This window comes from Eschrichtius robustus, chromosome 7 (assembly GCF_028021215.1).
Source record: "Eschrichtius robustus isolate mEscRob2 chromosome 7, mEscRob2.pri, whole genome shotgun sequence".
NCBI classification, from domain to species: Eukaryota; Metazoa; Chordata; class Mammalia; order Artiodactyla; family Eschrichtiidae; genus Eschrichtius; species Eschrichtius robustus.
Window position 1 is genome coordinate 113,646,206 of NC_090830.1, and position 18,908 is coordinate 113,665,113.

The 18,908-nt window shown below is 44.3% G+C and overlaps 1 protein-coding gene across 2 annotated transcripts in view; it reads left to right on the plus strand.

Annotated features, from left to right (window-relative positions):
- Positions 1-75: 75 nt before the first annotated feature.
- Positions 76-18,908, plus strand: part of PDCD11 (programmed cell death 11) — a 41,060-nt gene continuing 22,227 nt past the window's right edge. For both annotated transcript variants that reach the window (XM_068548494.1, XM_068548495.1), the window contains exons 1-15: positions 76-219; positions 1,534-1,652; positions 2,641-2,772; positions 3,826-3,993; positions 5,467-5,628; positions 7,116-7,239; positions 7,740-7,921; positions 11,793-11,900; positions 13,054-13,260; positions 13,913-14,037; positions 14,219-14,279; positions 14,921-15,067; positions 16,406-16,657; positions 17,208-17,342; positions 17,849-18,043. In XM_068548494.1, coding sequence (XP_068404595.1) covers positions 1,554-1,652; positions 2,641-2,772; positions 3,826-3,993; positions 5,467-5,628; positions 7,116-7,239; positions 7,740-7,921; positions 11,793-11,900; positions 13,054-13,260; positions 13,913-14,037; positions 14,219-14,279; positions 14,921-15,067; positions 16,406-16,657; positions 17,208-17,342; positions 17,849-18,043 — 2,097 coding nt within the window. In that variant the 5' untranslated portion in view covers positions 76-219; positions 1,534-1,553. The remainder of the gene's footprint in view (positions 220-1,533; positions 1,653-2,640; positions 2,773-3,825; positions 3,994-5,466; positions 5,629-7,115; positions 7,240-7,739; positions 7,922-11,792; positions 11,901-13,053; positions 13,261-13,912; positions 14,038-14,218; positions 14,280-14,920; positions 15,068-16,405; positions 16,658-17,207; positions 17,343-17,848; positions 18,044-18,908) is intronic.

The window sequence follows — 18,908 nt, forward strand, 5'->3', positions numbered from 1 at the left end:
CTCTAAGTCCCGCCCATCCGCTTCCTGTCTCTAAATTTCTCTCCCCTCCCCCCCACCCCCGCCCTGTAGGACCCGGTACAGCATACTAGCGGAAGTAGGCTTTGAGCCCGTCCACGCTTCCGGAAGAGCAGCGTTGGGCTGCCGGTGTTTTATTAGACTCCGCGTGTGTGATTACAGTGGCGCGGCCTCCGAAGTAGAAGTGCTGGCGTCCCGGGGCTGGTGAGTGGGGGAAAAGGCGACAAGGGTGGAAACTTCGTGGCTTCCAGGTCTGTCCCAGGACTAGGTACTCTGGATCCCTGCCATGCACTCGCAGTGCCGTGTGAGTGGTTGGGCTCCGAAGCCGGCTCTGCTGGAGTGGTCCCTGTAACGTCAGAATATGTCCCCAGGAAGTAGCTCAAGGCCCTTCTTTGTCGCGGGATCGCTTTACTCTTTGAAACTTCAGTTTCCCCTTGTTTGAAATGAGATTAAGGGTCAAATTCCTAGCAAACTGGACCGCATTGCTTGTTCTGTTTCTACCAAACACATCCATTCCGATTCCAACTCCTAGGCTCCCTCTAGGTCTTCACCTCTTTCACAGTCTCAAGCCTTTTTAGATTCCTATTCCCGAGTGTCTCTCAGAACCAACCCCTCCTATCTTCTATTCTCACTTATACCTATTCAGTAGTTCTGGTTCTCATGATTTCTCTGTTGTACTGCAGTTGAATCCTTGTACCCGGTGTACCTTCCTTCAGTCCTATCTCCCTGTCCAATCTATAGCCTGCAGTATATATATTTTTTGGTTACTGTTCTATCTTTCCCTCTTCTTAAGGCTCTGACTTGCCAAAGTGAACGTTAATCTATTCACACCTGATGAAAGATCTGACACTAAAAGCCCAACGTGTCTTTTAAAATTTAACTCCAATTATTATGCTTTATTCACCTTGTAATCCAGTTGAACAATTCTTCAAAGAAAGGCAAGAGCAAGCTTTTGAGCAGCTTGACGGACATATTGCTGGTGCTTATCGAAATAATTGGTTTTTTCCTATTTCCATGCTTTTTTTCATATTCCTTCTGTTTTTCCCTTTCCACCTGTCAAAATCTTATTCATCTTTTAACATTAAGCTCAAAAGCATCTTTTTCAGGAAGCTTTCCTCCTTTGCTGAAGCCTCATTATTTCCTACCTCGTTGATAGTTTATAATCTGATTTGTATTTTAGGTCGTTTGTGTAATTGTTTTATCTTCTTAAAAGTGTGCATATTCTTTGAAGGTAGGGGTTATGTATTCATCTGTGTATCTGTGACTTAATTGAAGCTGCTTAATGATATTTACTACGTTGAAACTAACTTCTGGAGAAAAATGTGTGGACTTGTGGTTTTGAAGCAAAGACCTTTGGAAAGATGACTTATGGATTATCTGTTGCCTGGCATCAAACCATCCATTTCTTAGTCCTGAATGCTGTCCAGCACATTGGTGCTAGAAGGCTCTATCTCTTGCCCATTGATCACAACCTTGACACTAAGGATACAACTCACCAATTCTTTGCTTTGTTTTTAGGACACCCAAACACGGCAACCATGGAAGAAAGCTTCCCCCGAGGGGGTACAAGAAAGACCCACAAATCAGAGAAAGAAAAAGCTTTCCAGCAGTCCTTTGAACAAGACAACTTATTTGATGTAAGTGGTGTGCTTTTTTGATAAGACGCACTGAACACTTTCTCTCTAGTGTCCTTATGGAGAATGAGCCTTGTTTGAGAATGTGTGGTTTTCCAGATTGGATTCTTGTTGAAGTCTACTTTTATAAATTAAACTTGTTAGAGAGTCCATGCCACCACAAGGCTATATCTTTTGAAGCATGGCATTTAGTATTTGAGTTTGCAGTGCCATCGTTTCTTTCTTTCTTTCCTTTCTTTGGCCACGTCGCCCGGCTTGTGGGATCTTAATTCCCTGACTAGGGATCCAACCCGTGCCCTTGGCAGTGAAAGCACGGAGTCCTAACCACTGGACCGCCAGGGAATTCCCTGTTTCTTATTCTTAGAAACTTACCATGTTGATTAAGGATGGAGAGAAAACAGTTTGATCACTGCATTTTTGAATGAGGTCCTTGCTGTATAAAGTGATCATAATTTGCAGTAGAATTTGAAATCTTCACCTAGAGTAGGTTGTGCTCCAAATGCTAGAGGGACGGTAACTAACATTTGATTGTATGGTCTCATCTATTTTATGTAATCTTTCCAACTGTACTGTGTAGTAGAGATCATCATTCCATGGTGAGGAACTGAGGCCCAGAGAGGTTATATAATTTAGCTGAAATCACACAGCTTATAATGGTGGAGATAGGAATTTAGCTCGTGTCTTCATGACTCCACCTTTTATTTTCTTGCACTGTTCCAAATTGCTTCTCCCAGCGGGGAACCCCAGTGCTCATCCCAGTCAAGGGAGGAGGAACACAGGAGAGAAGGGGCTTTGAGAACAGAGCTCAGATTTTGGTCAAAGGGAGAATTGGTGTCAGAACAGGAGATTGGCGTTGAGGCGGGAATTAAAGGAACAATTGGGAGTGGCGTGGAGTAGAAGGGTAACAAAGCAAGGTGACAGAAGACCCGAAGTTGGAGGGAAAGGCCAGGATTACTGGTTTTTATTCTTTTGGATCTTTTGCCCCCTTTAGATTTCTACTGAAGAGGAATCCACCAAAAGGAAAACGATCCAGAAGGAGCCAGCAAAAACAAAAAAGTTGAAAGTTGAAAAGAGAGAAAGCAGCAAGTTTGTAAGAGAGAAGTTTGAAATCCTTAGTGTGGAGGTTTGTCAAAGTTTTTTGTTTATTTTTAACATCTTTATTGGAGTATAATTGCTTTACAATGGTGTGTTAGTTTCTGCTTTATAACTGGTTTTGTTTTAAACAAACTCTCTGAGTTGCTTAAGTCTGTATATGTTCTTCTTCCTTTCCTCTTTCCTTTTTTCCTTCATTCTTTTCATATAAATATGTGTGTGTAGCTTATGTCTCTAGAACTTCTTCCAGTTTTGTTCAAAATTGAACATTATTTCCTTCAATTATTAATCGGTGCCTGTGTTCATGTGTTGTTTTTTTAGTTTTACTTTTTAGCTGCTGAGTCCCTCATCCCGCTGATGCCCTCATGCAACTTGTGTTTTAGTAGAGTCATAGGTTAGAACTGGCAATAACTTTAGCAATCACTCTAATTCTACCCTTTCATTTCGTAGATGTGGAAATTATCTCAGAGAAGTGAAGCAGTCTTATTATGTTCCTTAAATTTTAAAAGAAAAAAAAAAGTCAAATGATAGTGAAGGGAAAGATACAGATTCAGCCTGCAGAATTATTTTCTTTGTCCTGTGTGCTACTTAAAAAAATTATTGTTTAACTTCGTGCCAACATTAGAAAACTAAAAAAATTTCCACAAAAATGTGATTTCCGGCCTTTTTGTAAAAATTTGAAAGTGCTGACAGTACAAGCTCGCACTCCCTCATGTGTGTAGGCACACAGAGCTGAATGGTGGTTGCGCCCTTTAGACCTGGCATGCACCCTCCAGACTGCCATTGTCTCCACTGACTTGTGTCCTGCATTGTGTTGCCTGCTAGGCCTTTGAGTTTGGGCTGCTTGGAATAAAGGAAAAGGCGAGAGTGCCCTCCAGCACCCTGCTGGAAACACTGTTGTATAATGTCGATCTTTCATGGTGCTCAATCAGATGTGTGATGCGTGTACTGACATGTACACATATGTGTCTTGTAGCTTTTATATGTCAGAGTTGGAACTAGAAGCCAGAACCACCCCCCCCCCCCAACCTCCCCAATCATTGTTCTCTTCTCTGTTGTATACATTTCACTTTTTCTCTCCTAGTCCCTGTGTGAGGGGATGCGGATTTTGGGTTGCGTGAAAGAGGTAAATGAACTGGAACTGGTGATTAGTCTCCCCAATGGCCTCCAGGGGTGTGTGCAAGTGACTGAAATCTGTGATGCCTACACTGAAAAGCTGAATGAGCAGGTGGCACAAGAAGAACCCCTGCAGGTAAGGGAAACCCGGATGAAATCTGTAACTGGAAATAAGTAGTACACCAACAGATGTAAAATGACAACTTTGCTAAGTGTTAAGAAGGAAGGGTACAAGGCACCAAGAGAGTTTATAATAGGGAAATTTTTTTTCTTTTCTTCTTTTTTTTTTTTTTTTTTTAAATAAGGGGATTTTGACTTAGCCCAGGGAACCTGGAAGACTTGCCTGAGGAAGGGATGCCTGAGCTGAGGTAGGAAGGATGAGGGTATGCTAGAGAAGGAAGGAAGGGAGTTCAGGCAGAAGGAGCCCGATATGCAGCAGAAGAAGGCTAGTGTGGCTAGAGCAGAGAGAGCCGGGGAGAGTGGAGTAGGATGGGGCTGGAGGGCTGGGTGGAGGCCAGACCATGTTTAGGATTGTTTTTCTAGAGTCAGTGGGAAGCCCTTGAAATGTTCTCACTGGGGTGGGTGCCATGTAGACAGCACAGAGAATGAATTGAAGAGGCATGCGTAGCTGCTTATAGACCAGTTAGGAGGCTGTTGCCGTAGTCTAGGCTCTGAGATTGATGGATTTACTGAGGGCTGAGGAGGTAAAGTCAGCGCTTAGTGACGAATTCCATATGGGTGGCAAGGCTGAGAGACGTGTCGGAGGTGAGTCCTAGGTTTCTGTTGAGCACGGCTTGACAGTTGGCCATACCATCCTGAGACAGGAAACCCTGAAAGGGGACCTGGATTAGGAGAGATGATCATGATTTGATTTTCTGTTATGTTGAGTTTGAGGTACAGTTGAGACAACCAGTAGATAGGTGATGCTGGAGCTCAGGGACGTTTGGGTTAGAAACATGAATGTGTGAGACTTCTTTGTATAGGTGGTAATTGAAGCTATGGAGGGGGAAGAAGTTGCTTAGACGGAGCACATAGAAGGAGAAGAGACTGAAAGACCGAGCCTGGGGCAAATACTATATTTTAGTTGCTGAATAAAAGGAGAGTTGCTGTCAGAAGAAGGTGGGACCAGAGACACAGAGAAGAAAAAAGGTGAACGAAGGGTTGGAAGCAGCACCAGAGTTCAATGCTTTGTAAAGGTCATGTGAGAGAAGGACTGTAAAGTGGACTGTTGGGTTTAGCAACATGGAAGTCATTGGAGATTTTGTTGGGAGATCAAGTATGGAGTGATGGGGGTGGAACTCAGATTGCAGTGAGCTGAAGAGTGAGGAGAAGATGAGGAAGTAGAGACCGTAATTGTAGATGATTCTTTTAACACGTCATTTTACATCTGCCCATTGCGTGGAGATGTTTGGAGACCTTAAGCTGTAATCCAAGACTGTGACATGGCCACAGGCCGCTTCCTTTGTGGGTGAGCAGTTACTCTCTTCATCTTTGGGCTTTTGGGCTCTTTGGGATCAGAGGATGAGAAACCGCTGAGCCAGGACCAGGCAATGAATTCTCAGTGCAGGGGAAGGGTACGTATCAGGTTTTTCTCATTCGTATTCTGCAGGACCTGGTCAGCTTGCCTGAGCTCTTCTCACCTGGGATGCTGGTGAGATGTGTGGTGAGCAGTCTGGACGTCACAAAGAGGGGCAAAAAGAATGTCAAGCTGTCTCTGAACCCCAGAAATGTCAACAAAGTGCTGAGTGCTGAGGCCCTGAAACCCGGCATGGTATGTCTCTCGGGCCAGGGCAGAGGAGCAGGCAACATGCCTTCTCCCTGTCCTGCCTCCTGGGGTGTGTCTAGACTACCTTTCACTTTCAGCTTAACTGTTACACATGGGGATGCGTCTTTTCCTGGGGGGAAGGTCGCCAGGGTACTTTGGGTACTGAATGGAAATTGAAGACTTGAACCTAATCACATTACCCTGGAGGGGAGAAAGGGAAAGCAAGTCCAAGATTTGCTGGTAGGGGAAAAAAAATGCTTCCAAGGAATCTTTGCAAGGGTAAGAAGGAGTTCCTTGAAGTGCCTTCTTTACCGAGACTTCTTCACAGATTAAGTCTTTTTCAGAGGCCACTGGCGTTTGTGGGGAGAGCTTGCGGGCTGCTCTCTGAGAGCGAGAGACAGGGTAGACAGGGCAATTAGACTGTCAGCCATACTGATGGATGATCCACTACTGAATCTCCCAGGCCTATGCAGGTTCGGGAGGAATGTATCCCCACTCAGTGCCTCCAAGTCAAGTAGGTACAAAACACACTCATGTAAACTATACTCACTTAAGAGGAAGGAGATCAGTATGATCTTGGAACATTTGGTTAGAAGCGGTGGAGTTTGGACCAGGCCCTGAACGTTGGGTCGAGTGGGGAATAACAGTAAGCCAAGTTGTAGGAAATTGACAGGTATTGAGAGGCCGCTGTTGGACAGGTGCTGTTTTAGACACTTTCTCTGAAGAAATTTTCGTAGCAACCCTGTGAGGCTGATAGGTATCCCTCTTGTACATTTGAGAAAACAGACTGAAAAAGGTTTAAGTGACTTAAGTGGCCAAACACCAAATAGCTAGTAAGTGTCAGAGCCAGATTTGAATGCCACAGTGCTTCCCGTGAAAGGTAAAGGAGGTTGGCAGGATTTTGGGGGGAGACATCTTGGAGGTGCTTAGAAAAGACATGATGACAGCTAGAAGGGTAGTTCTGGATTCTCATTAGTCATGGTGCTGAGAGCGCTGGCACTGCAAGGCCATCTGGTTTATCTCTTTGCATAACGTGAAAGTCTTTCCTATCTTTTGAAAATCCTCCAGGGGAGAAACCCCTCTCTGTCATTCCATTATTCAACGCCTCACTGTCTGGAAACCATAAGATCCTTCAAACCCTGGGAGAATTAAAGTTGATGTCTTTCCCTCTTCTATCCTGTAGTAGGACTGAGGTTTTTTTTCTTTTCTTTAAAAACAAATTTTTTTTAAAGTATAATTAATGTACAATATTATACAAGTTACAGGTGTACATTATAGTGATTCACAATTTTTAAAGGTTATACTCCATTTATAGTTATAATAAAATATTGGCTATATTCCCTGTGTCGTAGGGATTGAGGTTTAAAGTTAAAAGTGAGAGGATGTGTGGGATTATGGGATGGTGGGAACAGTCATGTTTGGTAGTGGATGTTTGTTATGTGTCCCATGACCTTTGACTTTTGAACTTCTGGGAATGCTTTGCCTTCTTCCAGCTGCTCACGGGCACTGTGTCCAGCCTGGAAGACCATGGCTATCTAGTGGACATTGGTGTTAGTGGGGCCAGAGCTTTTCTGCCACTGCAGAAAGCCCAGGAGTACATCCAACAGAAGAACAAAGGTGAGAGGAAGAAGAGGGACCAGTCCATGGTAGTGAGGTGGTATATGGGGGAATTATATTTAAATGCCACTTTGTTGAGTAAAATGCAGAATGCTGACCCTGAAGCATGTTTGGCTTTGCTAAAATCAACTGTTAATCTTAGGTGATAGAAAAGGGGAGATGTGTGAAGGGTCAGGGAGTGGCAGTCTCATTAAGATCTGATGGACCAGTTTCACTTTTTCTCACTTAGAAGATTCCACTGAAATTTGGGCCCCCAGAGCCTCTGAACCAGTACTCTCCTGCCTTGTTGAGGTTTTCACATTTTTGTGTGGTAGTTGATTCCAGATCAGTTAGGGTCATTTCACGCCCTTCTTGTAGTTGGTCCCTGAGAAATTGGGAATATGGGGAGTATTGCATGGTAACTGGGCAAGTAGGCCATGGATCTTTCAGGTATCACTCGAGCCCAAGTTAAAAGTCCTTCTCATAATAGGTATTTTTCCTTTTGGGGGCTGGACTTGCAGGTGCTAAATTGAAGGTAGGTCAGTACCTGAACTGCCTTATTGAAGAGGTGAAAGGCAGTGGAGGAGTTGTTAGTCTGTCTGTTGGTTACTCAGAAGTTTCTGCTGCCATTGCTACTGAGGAGCAAAACTGGACCCTCAACAGCTTGCTACCAGGACTGGTAGTCAAAGCCCAGGTACAGAAGGTAAGCCGTTCATTGTTACTACTATTTTTTAAAATAAAAATAATTTTTATTAAAGTAGTACGTGCACACAATCTAAAATAGTGCTGTCCAGTAGGGTAGCCCCTGGTCCCATGTGACCATTAAGCACTGGAAATGTAGCCAGTACCCCGGGTTGAAATGATAATATTTTGCCTATATTGGGTTAAATAAACTATTAAAATAAATTTCAGCTGTTTCTTTGTAGTTTTTACAATGTGACTGCTAGGAAACTTAAAATTACATATGTGGCTTATATTTCTCTTGGATAGTGCTGATCTAAAAGATCAAATGGTATTAAAAGGCTTATGATGAAGAACTCTCATCCCATCTAACCCCCATCTTTAGCTCTTAGCTTGTCTTTTGAAATTTACCTCTGTGTTTCGAAGTATAATAATAAGCCTCTGCTGCATCTTATCACTTTGAGGCATTGAGTTTTAACTGCTTATCAAGGTAGATGAAGTTTTGGCTCTCTTATCCTTCCCTTCTCCCAACCTTTCAACAAAGGTATATTAAAATTTTGGCTAAGTCAGTATTCAGTGTTTAAATTGTATGACTACATAAATATTATTTATTTGCTGGGCTAGATAATATAATTTGTTTCTTGAACAGCTTTTTTTCCTGGAGTTGCTAATCAGCTTTGTTTTTGTCATTTGCTGAATTCTCTTCCTACCTTTCACTATTTCTTCATACATCCTGTAGTTGTTTCTCTCTCACTATTTTCTGTGTTTTCAAACCCTTTAAATAATCTTTGCTACTTTTTTCCCCTACCCGGAGCCCCTTTTACTGTCATCCGGCTCCAGTCTGGACTGGTTGCTCTGTAGGGCTCCCTTCCCTGTCATCCCGGATCCTTCCCCACTCTTCTGTATTGGATAGAACCTTCTTTGATTCCATGTATTCCTCTTTTTTGGTTTACTCACTCATTTTAATGTGTCACATTCGCCAGAAGCATCCTCAGAAAAGCACATGGGAGGTTAATTTCTTTCCCTCATTTGTCTTGAAATTCCCAAGACCACTCCCAGGTTCGATGATTCACTAGGAAGACTCACCATCAGCATATAGTGGTCCTCACGGCTGTGATTTATTGCAGTGAAAGGAGGCAAAGCAGAATCAGCAAAGGGAAAAGGCCCATGGAGTGAAGTCTGAAAGAAACCAGGCACAAGCCTCCAAGAATCCTCTTCCACTGGAGTCACAAAAGGTGTATTTAATTCCTCCAGCAGCAAGTTATGACAACATGGGTGAATGTTGTCTACCAGCAAAGCTCGTTGAGGGTTTTTATTTGCGGCTGGTCACATAGGCACCCGCTGCCTGGCATGTACCAAAATTCCTGACTCTCCTAAGGAATTCGAGTGTTTAGCATAAACCATATTGTTTGCACAAATAGTTTAGGTACAGTGAGCCACTCAGTTCTGAGAGTGGTGGGAACCCTCTTGAAGTCTAAGTTCCCAGACACCAGGCCAGGGCCAACCCCACAAGCATGCTTTTCCAAGGATCGCAGTCTCAGGCCTGCTGTGTTAACTCTTTTCTGCACACCTAGTATATCTGAAAATATCTTTATTCTGCTCTAACGTGTGATTGGTAGTTAATCTGGGGTTAGAATTCTAGGTAAAAAATACCTCAGAATTTTGAAGTTCTTGTTCCCATTGTCACCTGGCCTCTCCTGCTGTTGAAAAGTCTGATGTTATTTTGATTTCCTTTTCTTTGTATGTTCAAGGATCTTGTCTTTATCCCTTTCATTTTAAAATTTCACAATGATGTGCTTTTGTATGACTCTCTTTCCATTTATTTGTGCTGACCTCCTGTAATCCAGAAATGTAGATCCTTAAGTTCTGGGAAAGTTTTCTGTATCACTGTGGTTTGTTTTTTTTTTTCCAATTTTTAAGTTGAGATATAATTCACATATAGTAAGATTCACCCTTTTAAAGTGTACAGCTTAGTGGTTTTTCAGTGTATTCACAAGGGTGTACAGCTGTCATCACTATTTAATTCCAGAACATTTTCATCACCCCAGTAAGAAACCCTGTACCCACTGATTGTCACTCTCTATTCATTCCCTCCCTCAAGCCCCTGGCAACCACGAATCTACTTTTTATCTCTAGATTTGCCTGTTGTGGATATTTCATATAAATTGAACCATACAGTATGTAGCCTTTTATGTCTGGTTTCTTGCACTTAGCATGTTTTCAAAGTTCATCCATGTTGCAGCATTTATCAGTGATTCATTCCTTTTTATGGCTGAATAATACTTCATCATATGCAGTTGGTAGACATTTGGGTTGTTTCCACTTTTGGCTTGTTATGGATAATGCTGCTATGAAATTTGAATATAAGTTTTTGTAGGGACATATGTTTTCATTTCTCTTGAGTGTATATCTAGGAATGGACTTGCTGGGTCATATGGTAACTCTGTGTTTTAACTTTCTGAGGAACAGCCAAAGTGGCTGCAACATTTTACATCCCCACCAGCAATATAAGCGTTCCAATTTCGCCACATTCTCACAAACACTTATTATTATTCTTTTTATTATAGCCACTTTAGTGGGTGTGGGTGTGAAGTGGTATCTTGTGATTTTGATTTACATTTCTCTAATGATTAGTGATGTTGAGCATCTTTTCATGTGCTTATTGGCCATTTATAAATCTTCCTTGGAGAAATATCGAATCAGAAGTCTTTATCCATTTAAAAGTTAGATTATCTTTTTATTGTTACGGTGTAAGGGTTCTTTGTATCTTTTGGATACTAGCCCCTTATCAGATCTTTTAAAATTTTTAATATAATTTTCTTTTCTTTTTCTAGAACTCCTGTTAGTATGATGTTGGACTTAATGGATCAGTTCTAATTTTCTTATTTTTTCCTCTCTTCTTTGGTTTGGTACATGCATGTATTTGTCTATATCCTACCTCTGGGAAAGTCTCTCAACTTAAACTTCCCGTTCTCTATTGAGTTTTTGCTTTGACTGCCATGTTATGAGAGAGGCACTAAAAAACTGCTGGGAAGTCTGTGTGCCTGGGTGGGACTTGCTGACTGACTTACTTCCCTGTCAGCGTCAGGAACTAGTGGCAACCTCCAGATGTCACTGTTAGAAGTCTTCTCTGGCATGTTAGATTTCTCTGGAAAGGATCTACTAACACCCGATTCAGGAGCATATAAGCCTGGCTGCCTAAGAGCTAGATGGCAGAAAGGGGCTGGCGGTCTCCATATCTATATATGATATTCAGAATTTTTCTTAATTCACATTTTCATGGTTTGCACTGTTCCTGTGTTTTGAGTCTGGTACAGTTTCCCAGAGAATACCTCTCCCATTTTCTGTGGAGATGGGAGAAGGGTGGACCCTATAGTTTGAGGAGAGGACCTGGGGATCTGACTTAGTTTCCCTTATTTCAGTCACCTGCCTCCCTGCTCTCTTTTGAGAGGCTTGTCACCTCTACTTTCTTAGCTTTGCGGGGCTCTGTAGGGTGAATTGCTCATGGTCAGTATCTCCCTCTGGCAAGCATGTGGGTTTTTACTTTCTTAGTCTGAGCACATTGCCAAGTTAGCAACAATTTGTCCAAGTTGTCAGGCTGGCAGTTCCCCGAGGATCCTTTTGTAAAGCGCCTTCCATCCCATTGGGAAATCCCGAGGGTGGAGGACTGATGTCCTCTCAGGCCCTGGGGCAATGAGCTTACTGAATTAAGAAACAGCCAGTGCCAGGAGATGTGCTGCCATTTCATTTTATGGGAAGAACGATGATAAGCGTTGGCTGGGGGAGGAGAGACACGCAGTTATCATTATCATGGATAATGTGGCTTTATGAACAGTCTCATTCCTGATTCCTTCAGAGAGGTGTTTTTCATAACTGATTCTGTTTATTTCTAGGTGACTCCATTTGGCCTTACGCTAAAATTCCTCTCGTTCTTCACTGGCCTGGTTGACTTCATGCATCTGGACCCTAAGAAAGCGAGAACGTATTTCTCAAATCAGCCAGTAAGAAATGTTGCACTTACCTTTTCTGGATTTCAGTTGTGTCCCAACCAGCCATCCAGTGTCACAGCTGCTACAGGCAGGTCCTAGGCCTGCATGTGTACAGGTGTCAGAGGGGTGGTGAGGGGAATGAAAAGTGTCTTGGAAGGACCACAAGAAACTGCCAGTGGTTATTTCTGGGGATTGAGATTAGAGAAGGAGCCTGTGGAGAAGAAGGCAACTTGTAGTTTTTATTTCACACTCTTTGATTTTTTTTTCTTGGTAGTAAATCTTTTGCTTTTATAATTTAAAGTGTTCTAGTAGAGTGTTTAACATAGAACAAGATATATGTTTAAATAGACAAATGTAGTTTACAAAGTGCTGTAATATAGATTCTATTTTGGGGAAAAAAATGTCTTAAAAAGTACATCTGGTCAAAATGCTGGCTGATTATGCAATCGGGTGTTAGTGATTAAATCTGGGTGATTTTTCTACCCTTGTCTAAATATTCAAATTTTCTGCAATGAACATGGATATTTGGGAAGAAAATCCCAATATATGGTAATCATTATTTTTTATTAAAAATCCTAAAATTTTAAAAAACAAAAAAACAAACAAACAAAAATCCTAAAATGATTTATTTTTTGTTTTTAACAGTAACATACTAATGGAAGCTATAGAGACTTTGTTGGTTTTTTCTGTTGTTGTTTGTTTTATTTTTTTAAGTAAAAGTAGGTTTTCCCACCACCTAGTAATAATATTGTTAATTTTTTGGTGAACCTCTTTCTAGTAATATTTTTCTCCTTGTAGCCGTATTTGTCTGCAGAGTTGAGACATTTTATATGCTATGGCCTTGTGATCAGAGCAGGCTGTTTCTGGTGTGTTTCAGATGAGCTTCTGATATAGTGATGCCAGTACATGGCTCCTTTTGCATATGTGTTTTTAGCCTCATGGTGTTGAGGGGACCCTGGTATATGTTTTCCTGGCCTTGTGTAAGCGTTGATTCAGTCGGACATAGTTCCTCTGGAACATTCTGTTTGATTGCACAAGCTGATTTTAATACTTACATCTGTAGCTTGGTCAACACATGGAGAGTCTTGACGCCTGAAAGTCTGCTCCAGGGTGCCTTGTCTCTGGTGTGCCTTGCCTTGCTCATTATGCCCTTTCCCTTGTTTAGGTACGGGCCTGTGTCCTCTGCGTCCATCCTCGGACCAGAGCTGTGCGGCTGAGCCTGCGCGCTGTCTTCCTGCAGCCCGGGCGTCCACTCACCCGGCTCTCTTGCCATCAGCTGGGAGCTGTACTGGATGATGTTCCTGTCCAGGGCTTTTTCGGCAGTGCCGGGGCCACCTTCAGGCTGATGGATGGGGCTCTGGCCTATGCCCGGGTAAGGAGGCTCTTTGTTTCATCACGATCTTATCACCAGAAGGACTTTGGGGACACAAGTTCTTTTCTGCTTCCTTCATCCCTGGGTATTAGTTTCCTATTTTTGAATTTCCCCAAACGTGGCAGACAGTTCATAAGGACTAGGACAAGGTCTGTTTGTTATATTAGAGTGCCTTAAAATTGACTTGCCTTAATTGATACCTGGTTGATGGTAGGTACAAGAATGAGTTAGGATCTACACCAGGGCTTGGGAAAGTTATTTTAAAGGGCCAGATAGTAAATATTTTAGGCTTATGGATCATACAGACTCTGTCCTAACTACTCAGGTTTGTTGTTATAGCCTGAAAGCAGCAAGGACAGTATGTAAATGAAAGGGCACGGCTGTGGTCCAGTCAAACTTTTACTTAGAAATATAGGCACTTAATCGTGAGCTGTAATTTATCGACCCATGATCTAGACTCTTCTCTGACTTTATAGAGATTCTGTGATAGTACAAAGCAGTTCTTTAGTTAGAGCAATTATTTTAACAGGTAATCAGTGCTGTTTTTATGGTAGGTGACAAATGTACTGAGTCATCTCCATGTCTGATTTAATGTCTGATTGCCTCAGATCTGTTGCTTCTGGCTGGTCCTTAATCACTTGGTACTTTGTAGCTCAGCCATCTCTCCAATTCTAAGAAAGTCTTCAAACCTGAGACCTTCAAGCCAGGGAACACTCACAAGTGTAGAATCATCGACTACAGCCAAATGGATGAACTGGCTTTGCTCTCTCTGCGGACGTAAGTCTGTCACTAACTTGTGCGGGGTGTAGAGGTGTGCTCCTGTGCAGTGCACGCCCACAGTGTCTCCTGGCCTTGCTTGGTGAGGGTTTCCTTTCTTGCCTACATGATTTTGGTAGCCCTGAATTTTAGGCAGCCTCTGTCCTAATTTATTTAATCTTGTATTTGTCTTTTGTTCTAGGTCTGTTATTGAAGCTCAGTTCCTTAGTTATCATGACATCAAACCTGGGGCCTTGGTAAAGGTAAGACCTCAAGCATATAATTAGATACTCCAACACCTTCAGATAGTCTTTAGTTCACAGGTTAACTGTCAGCTCATTAGTCCCCATGTGAACACGTTTAAAGTCATATTCCTTCTCTTTGCCTGCTAACTGGGATTTCTTTTTCTTCCCTTGGGTAACTAGTAATTAATTTCAAGGTAAGGTCTTGCTAGTACCACCCCGCTACACAGAGGCAGTAGGTCATCAGTCCTGGGATTTGATGGTGTTGATTAGACCAGGTCAAAAGTTAGTTCTTTGATAATTGAGCCAGCTGGGATATTAGTAAGAAGCCAGTTGCTGCTCCTGTCCAACCACTTAGCCCCAGTTGAGCAGCTCCCCTTTATATGTAGAGTTCATTCCTTAGGAGACATAGTCCTCTCCGTTGGATAATGAATTTGTAAGGCAGATAGAAAGAAGATGCTCACACAAAAAGATGTGAAGGTTCTCATAAATAAACCCTACTGCATCCAGATCACTGTGGGGTATGTGCTTTGTCCCTATGAGATCTGGAATAACAGGCACAGTTACCTCAGGAAGCTGAGCTTCGAAAGAGAGGTGTGAGATGCTTTGTTGTAAGAAGTATAGGAAAGATATTCTTGAGGCATCATGGCATCTTTTCCTAGGGCAAAGTGATGACCATAAAGCCATATGGGATGCTGGTGAAGGTGGGCAAGCAAATCAGGGGCCTGGTACCTCCCATGCACCTGGCCGACATCCTTATGAAGAATCCGGAGAGGAAGTACCACGCTGGGGATGAGGTCAAGTGCCGGGTGAGCCTCCTGAAGGGTCGCTGGTGGGGTTTTGGCCATATGGGAAGAGAATGATGCTTCTCAGCTGAAGTTTCTGCCTTTTTCCACAAAGTGACCACATAATATCTGCAGTCCTGCGCTTGGCATTGGGAAGAGAAAACTGGGTCCCTGCCCTTGATAATTGTATGGTATAATTGGTAGTTAAAATATCCATACATGAAGAGAGCAGGCCAGGTGGTTTGGTGCAGGCTGTATGCTGTGGTCATATCTCAGAACGGGGAGGTGAGGGTAGGCTGGGGCAGCAAGAATCATTGATAATCAGTGATGATCAATATGATCAATAGCAACTACCATGTAACATGTATTCTGTGCCAATTGCTGTGCTAGGCACATCATAACACGCCTTACTTCATTTCATCCTTAAAATGGCCCTATGAAGGAAGTACTGTTATCCTCATTTTGCAGATGGGGAAATGAAAGCTTAGGAAAGAGTATCTTGCCCAAAGTCACACAGCTAATAAACGGCAGAACCAGTTTTCGAATTGAGCTCTATTTGGCAATAATGTCTTCTAGATTTCTGGCAGAGGTGGGGCTTGAACTGGAAAGGATGGGTAGGATTTGGAAGGTTGAGGAGGAGCAGGGGTTGTGTCAGGCACAGAAATAGCCCAACCAAAGCTGCCAAAACTTGAGTGTTTTATAAGAAAGGCTTGGATCCTGAGAGACGCTTCACAGAGTTGTGAAGATTAAACATGATAATACACAGTGCTTAGGGCCTGGTGTGTGCAGACACTTAGAATGTTGGATTTTCTTATTTTCATTTTATTTCATTATGGACTCAACAAAGTTATTGATTACCCATTGGTACGAAGTTTTACAGTGGTGGGGTCAGGAAGTTAGAAATAGAGGAATTTCTCTGCCCTCGAGGAGGTGACTTTTTGAGGAATGAGAGGTGGTTGGCACACTCAGTCTTAGTTTATAGCTAGTCCACAACACTGTTGAGGGGGTAAACTTGTTTAGTCATTCATTCTGTTAGACGAGATGCGGTGGTCCAGGAGGGAGAGGGAGCGGAGGCAGAGTAGGAGTAACCGACACAGGACTCCCTGGAGGTGCACTGGCCTGGTGAGTGTTGCTCTAGGCCCAGGAGGGGACTTTTGGGAGGTAGTACATTTGAAATAGAGATGAACGCTCCCGAGGTCGTCATCCAGCAGGAAGCAGGGACGGTCTGCAGCTATTATTCTCAGAGGGAAAGAGACAGCAGGTTTTTAGGGACTGACCCTGGCTCTCAGGGGTTTGCAGAGACCAGCTCAGTGGCTCTCTTGGTAATGGATGGCTTGGTCATGGCCAGTATCCTTTCCCTAGGTTTTGCTTTGTGACCCTGAAGCCAGGAAGCTGATGATGACCCTGAAGAAAACCCTGGTTGAGTCCAAACTTCCTGCCATTACCTGCTATGCCGATGCTAAGGCTGGTCTGCAGACACACGGCTTTATCCTCAGGGTCAAGGACTATGGCTGCATTGTGAAGTTCTACAATGACGTGCAGGGACTGGTGCCCAGGCACGAGCTCAGTGCCGAGTATATCCCTGACCCAGAGAGTGTCTTTTACGCTGGCCAGGTAACCCTTCCCCTGGATAGCCTTCTGCCGTTGGTGACCCCATGAACACAGATTTGAAGGAGTAGGAAGGCTACTTTTTAAGGGTTACAGAAGAGAGCATGTGGGGTAGTGGGCCTGAGCCAGCTAAGTGGAGGAGATGGAACAGAACAGAGAGAAACCCTCAAGGGGGCTCAATGGATGCTAGCAAACTAACGGACCTTAGGCCCTCAACCTAGAAGAAATTAATCTTCACCTGTAATACACTAGTGTCCCTCACATCAGAAATTGTTCTGAGGCCACTGTCACCACAAGGGGGCACTGCCCTAAATCTGATGAGTCTGGGTCTGTCTAGGAAAAAATGATTTTTTAAAACTTGGGATTATACTCCAAAATTCATTCATGTCTTTTGTCACCCGAAAGGCTGACTTGTGGGGATTCTGTGTAGCTCTCAGTATGTTTCTCTTCACTGCCTTCTGATCCGATCCACGGTCTTGGTGAATCACCCAAGGCCTCTGTGGTGCTGGTGGGGGGCACCTCTCTCCAGGGCCAAGCAGGTGTGGTTTCTCACCAGGTGGTGAAGGTTGCAGTGCTAAACTGTGAGCCATCCAAAGAGAGGATGCTCTTGTCCTTCAAGCTGTCAAGTGATCCGAAGAAAGAATGTGCGGGACACAGTCAGAAGAAAAAAAAAGCCATTAACGCTGGGCAGGTACCTGGACTTCTCCAGATAAATTATTTTAGTGACAGTGGTAGAGAGCAGGGCGCCACTGACACCTGGGGTGCTGGAAACCGTGCAGGGGGAAGATCAAGGCAGCTAGATAAGATTCTGGGGCTGTGTGTCAGAGCAGATGGACTGTCTAGGAAGGAAAGTGCTGTTACGGTGTGGCTTGTCAGCAGTGTGCTGCTGCCCTCTTTCCTCTCTGGTCCCTGGGACCAGCCTGCAAAACTGTCTTTCCTTTGGGACCCAGTGGAGGGACCTGGGAGAGGAGTGATGTGAGCACCAGATGGGTCCTGCTGTGTGTGCACCCGGGTGTGTGTGCCTGTTGGGTCTTTGGGAGCATGGGGTGGGGAGTGGGAGAAAGCTGCTTCTCTGATCTCGGCCTCCCCGTCATCCCTGGTGCTGGATATTCGATGCCTCTGATCTCTGCCTGACCCACACGAGTTGCTCTCTGCTCAAGACAAGTGCTCTTTTTTGTCTTCCTTTTCCCTGGGTAGTTGGTGGATGTGAAGGTTCTGGAAAAGACCAAAGATGGGCTGCAGGTGGCTGTCCTGCCTCACAACGTCCCCGGCTTCCTTCCCACGCCTCACCTGTCAGACCACGTCCCCCACGGCCCACTGTTACATTGCTGGCTCCAGGCGGGCGACACCCTGCACAGAGTCCTGTGTCTGAGCGAGGGTGAGGAGCGTATTGTATCCTTTACTGGTCTCAGGGAGCCGCGGAGCTGGAGGTGTGGGAGCTGTGGGCCCTCGGCGGGAGGGGGCGCTGGGGAACTCCAGGCCAGCCTCTGCTCTTAGTTGGAAACTCCATGGGAAAGAAGTCGGCCCTCTGACTGCAGAGATACCTCCACAGACCAAACCAGTGGGCAAGCCTACACTTTGTCTCTGTTCTCCTGGTGGGCGTTAGAGTGGGATCGAGGTGCTGCTGGCAGATGCTGGTGGTCAAGGCAGAGGGGGAGCCCAGGGTGTTGGGGAGAGGGCCACGTGGCACTCCAGGCCCAGCAGGACACTCCCAGTGGCACATCCAGCCTTCTTGGGGCACTCAGTGCTCACCCCTGAGTTGGAACAGTTAATAAGTACCTGCTGTCCTCTTTTCCCTCATCCGCCTCTCCCTGCTGGGATATAGGTCTCAGAATATAGCTTTCGGTCTTCGTGTGGGCGCTTAGAAGGAAGACACTGCCTCCTTTCTTGCAGAATGTAAAATCGATTCTCCTTAGAGTGGAGATAGGCAGAGGAGGGGAAATAGGGTTGGTTAGTGTGAAGATAGGCAGGAGGATGGTGTCACGGCCGATCCAGCCGCCAAACCACAGGGATGAGCCTTCCCCTTAGGTCCCCTCCGGTAATCTGGAGGTGTGCTAATAAGGGCAGGAACAAAACAGTGATCCCCAAACTTCAGTGTGAATCAGAATCCCCTGGAGGGCTTGGTCCAACACAGCCTGCTCCCTGCGCCTCCCAGGTGTCTGATTCAGTAGGTCTGGGCTGGTGCTTAAGAATTGGCCTCTCTAACTAGTTCCCGGTGATGCTAATGCTGCTGGTCTGCACACTTAGAGAATCACTG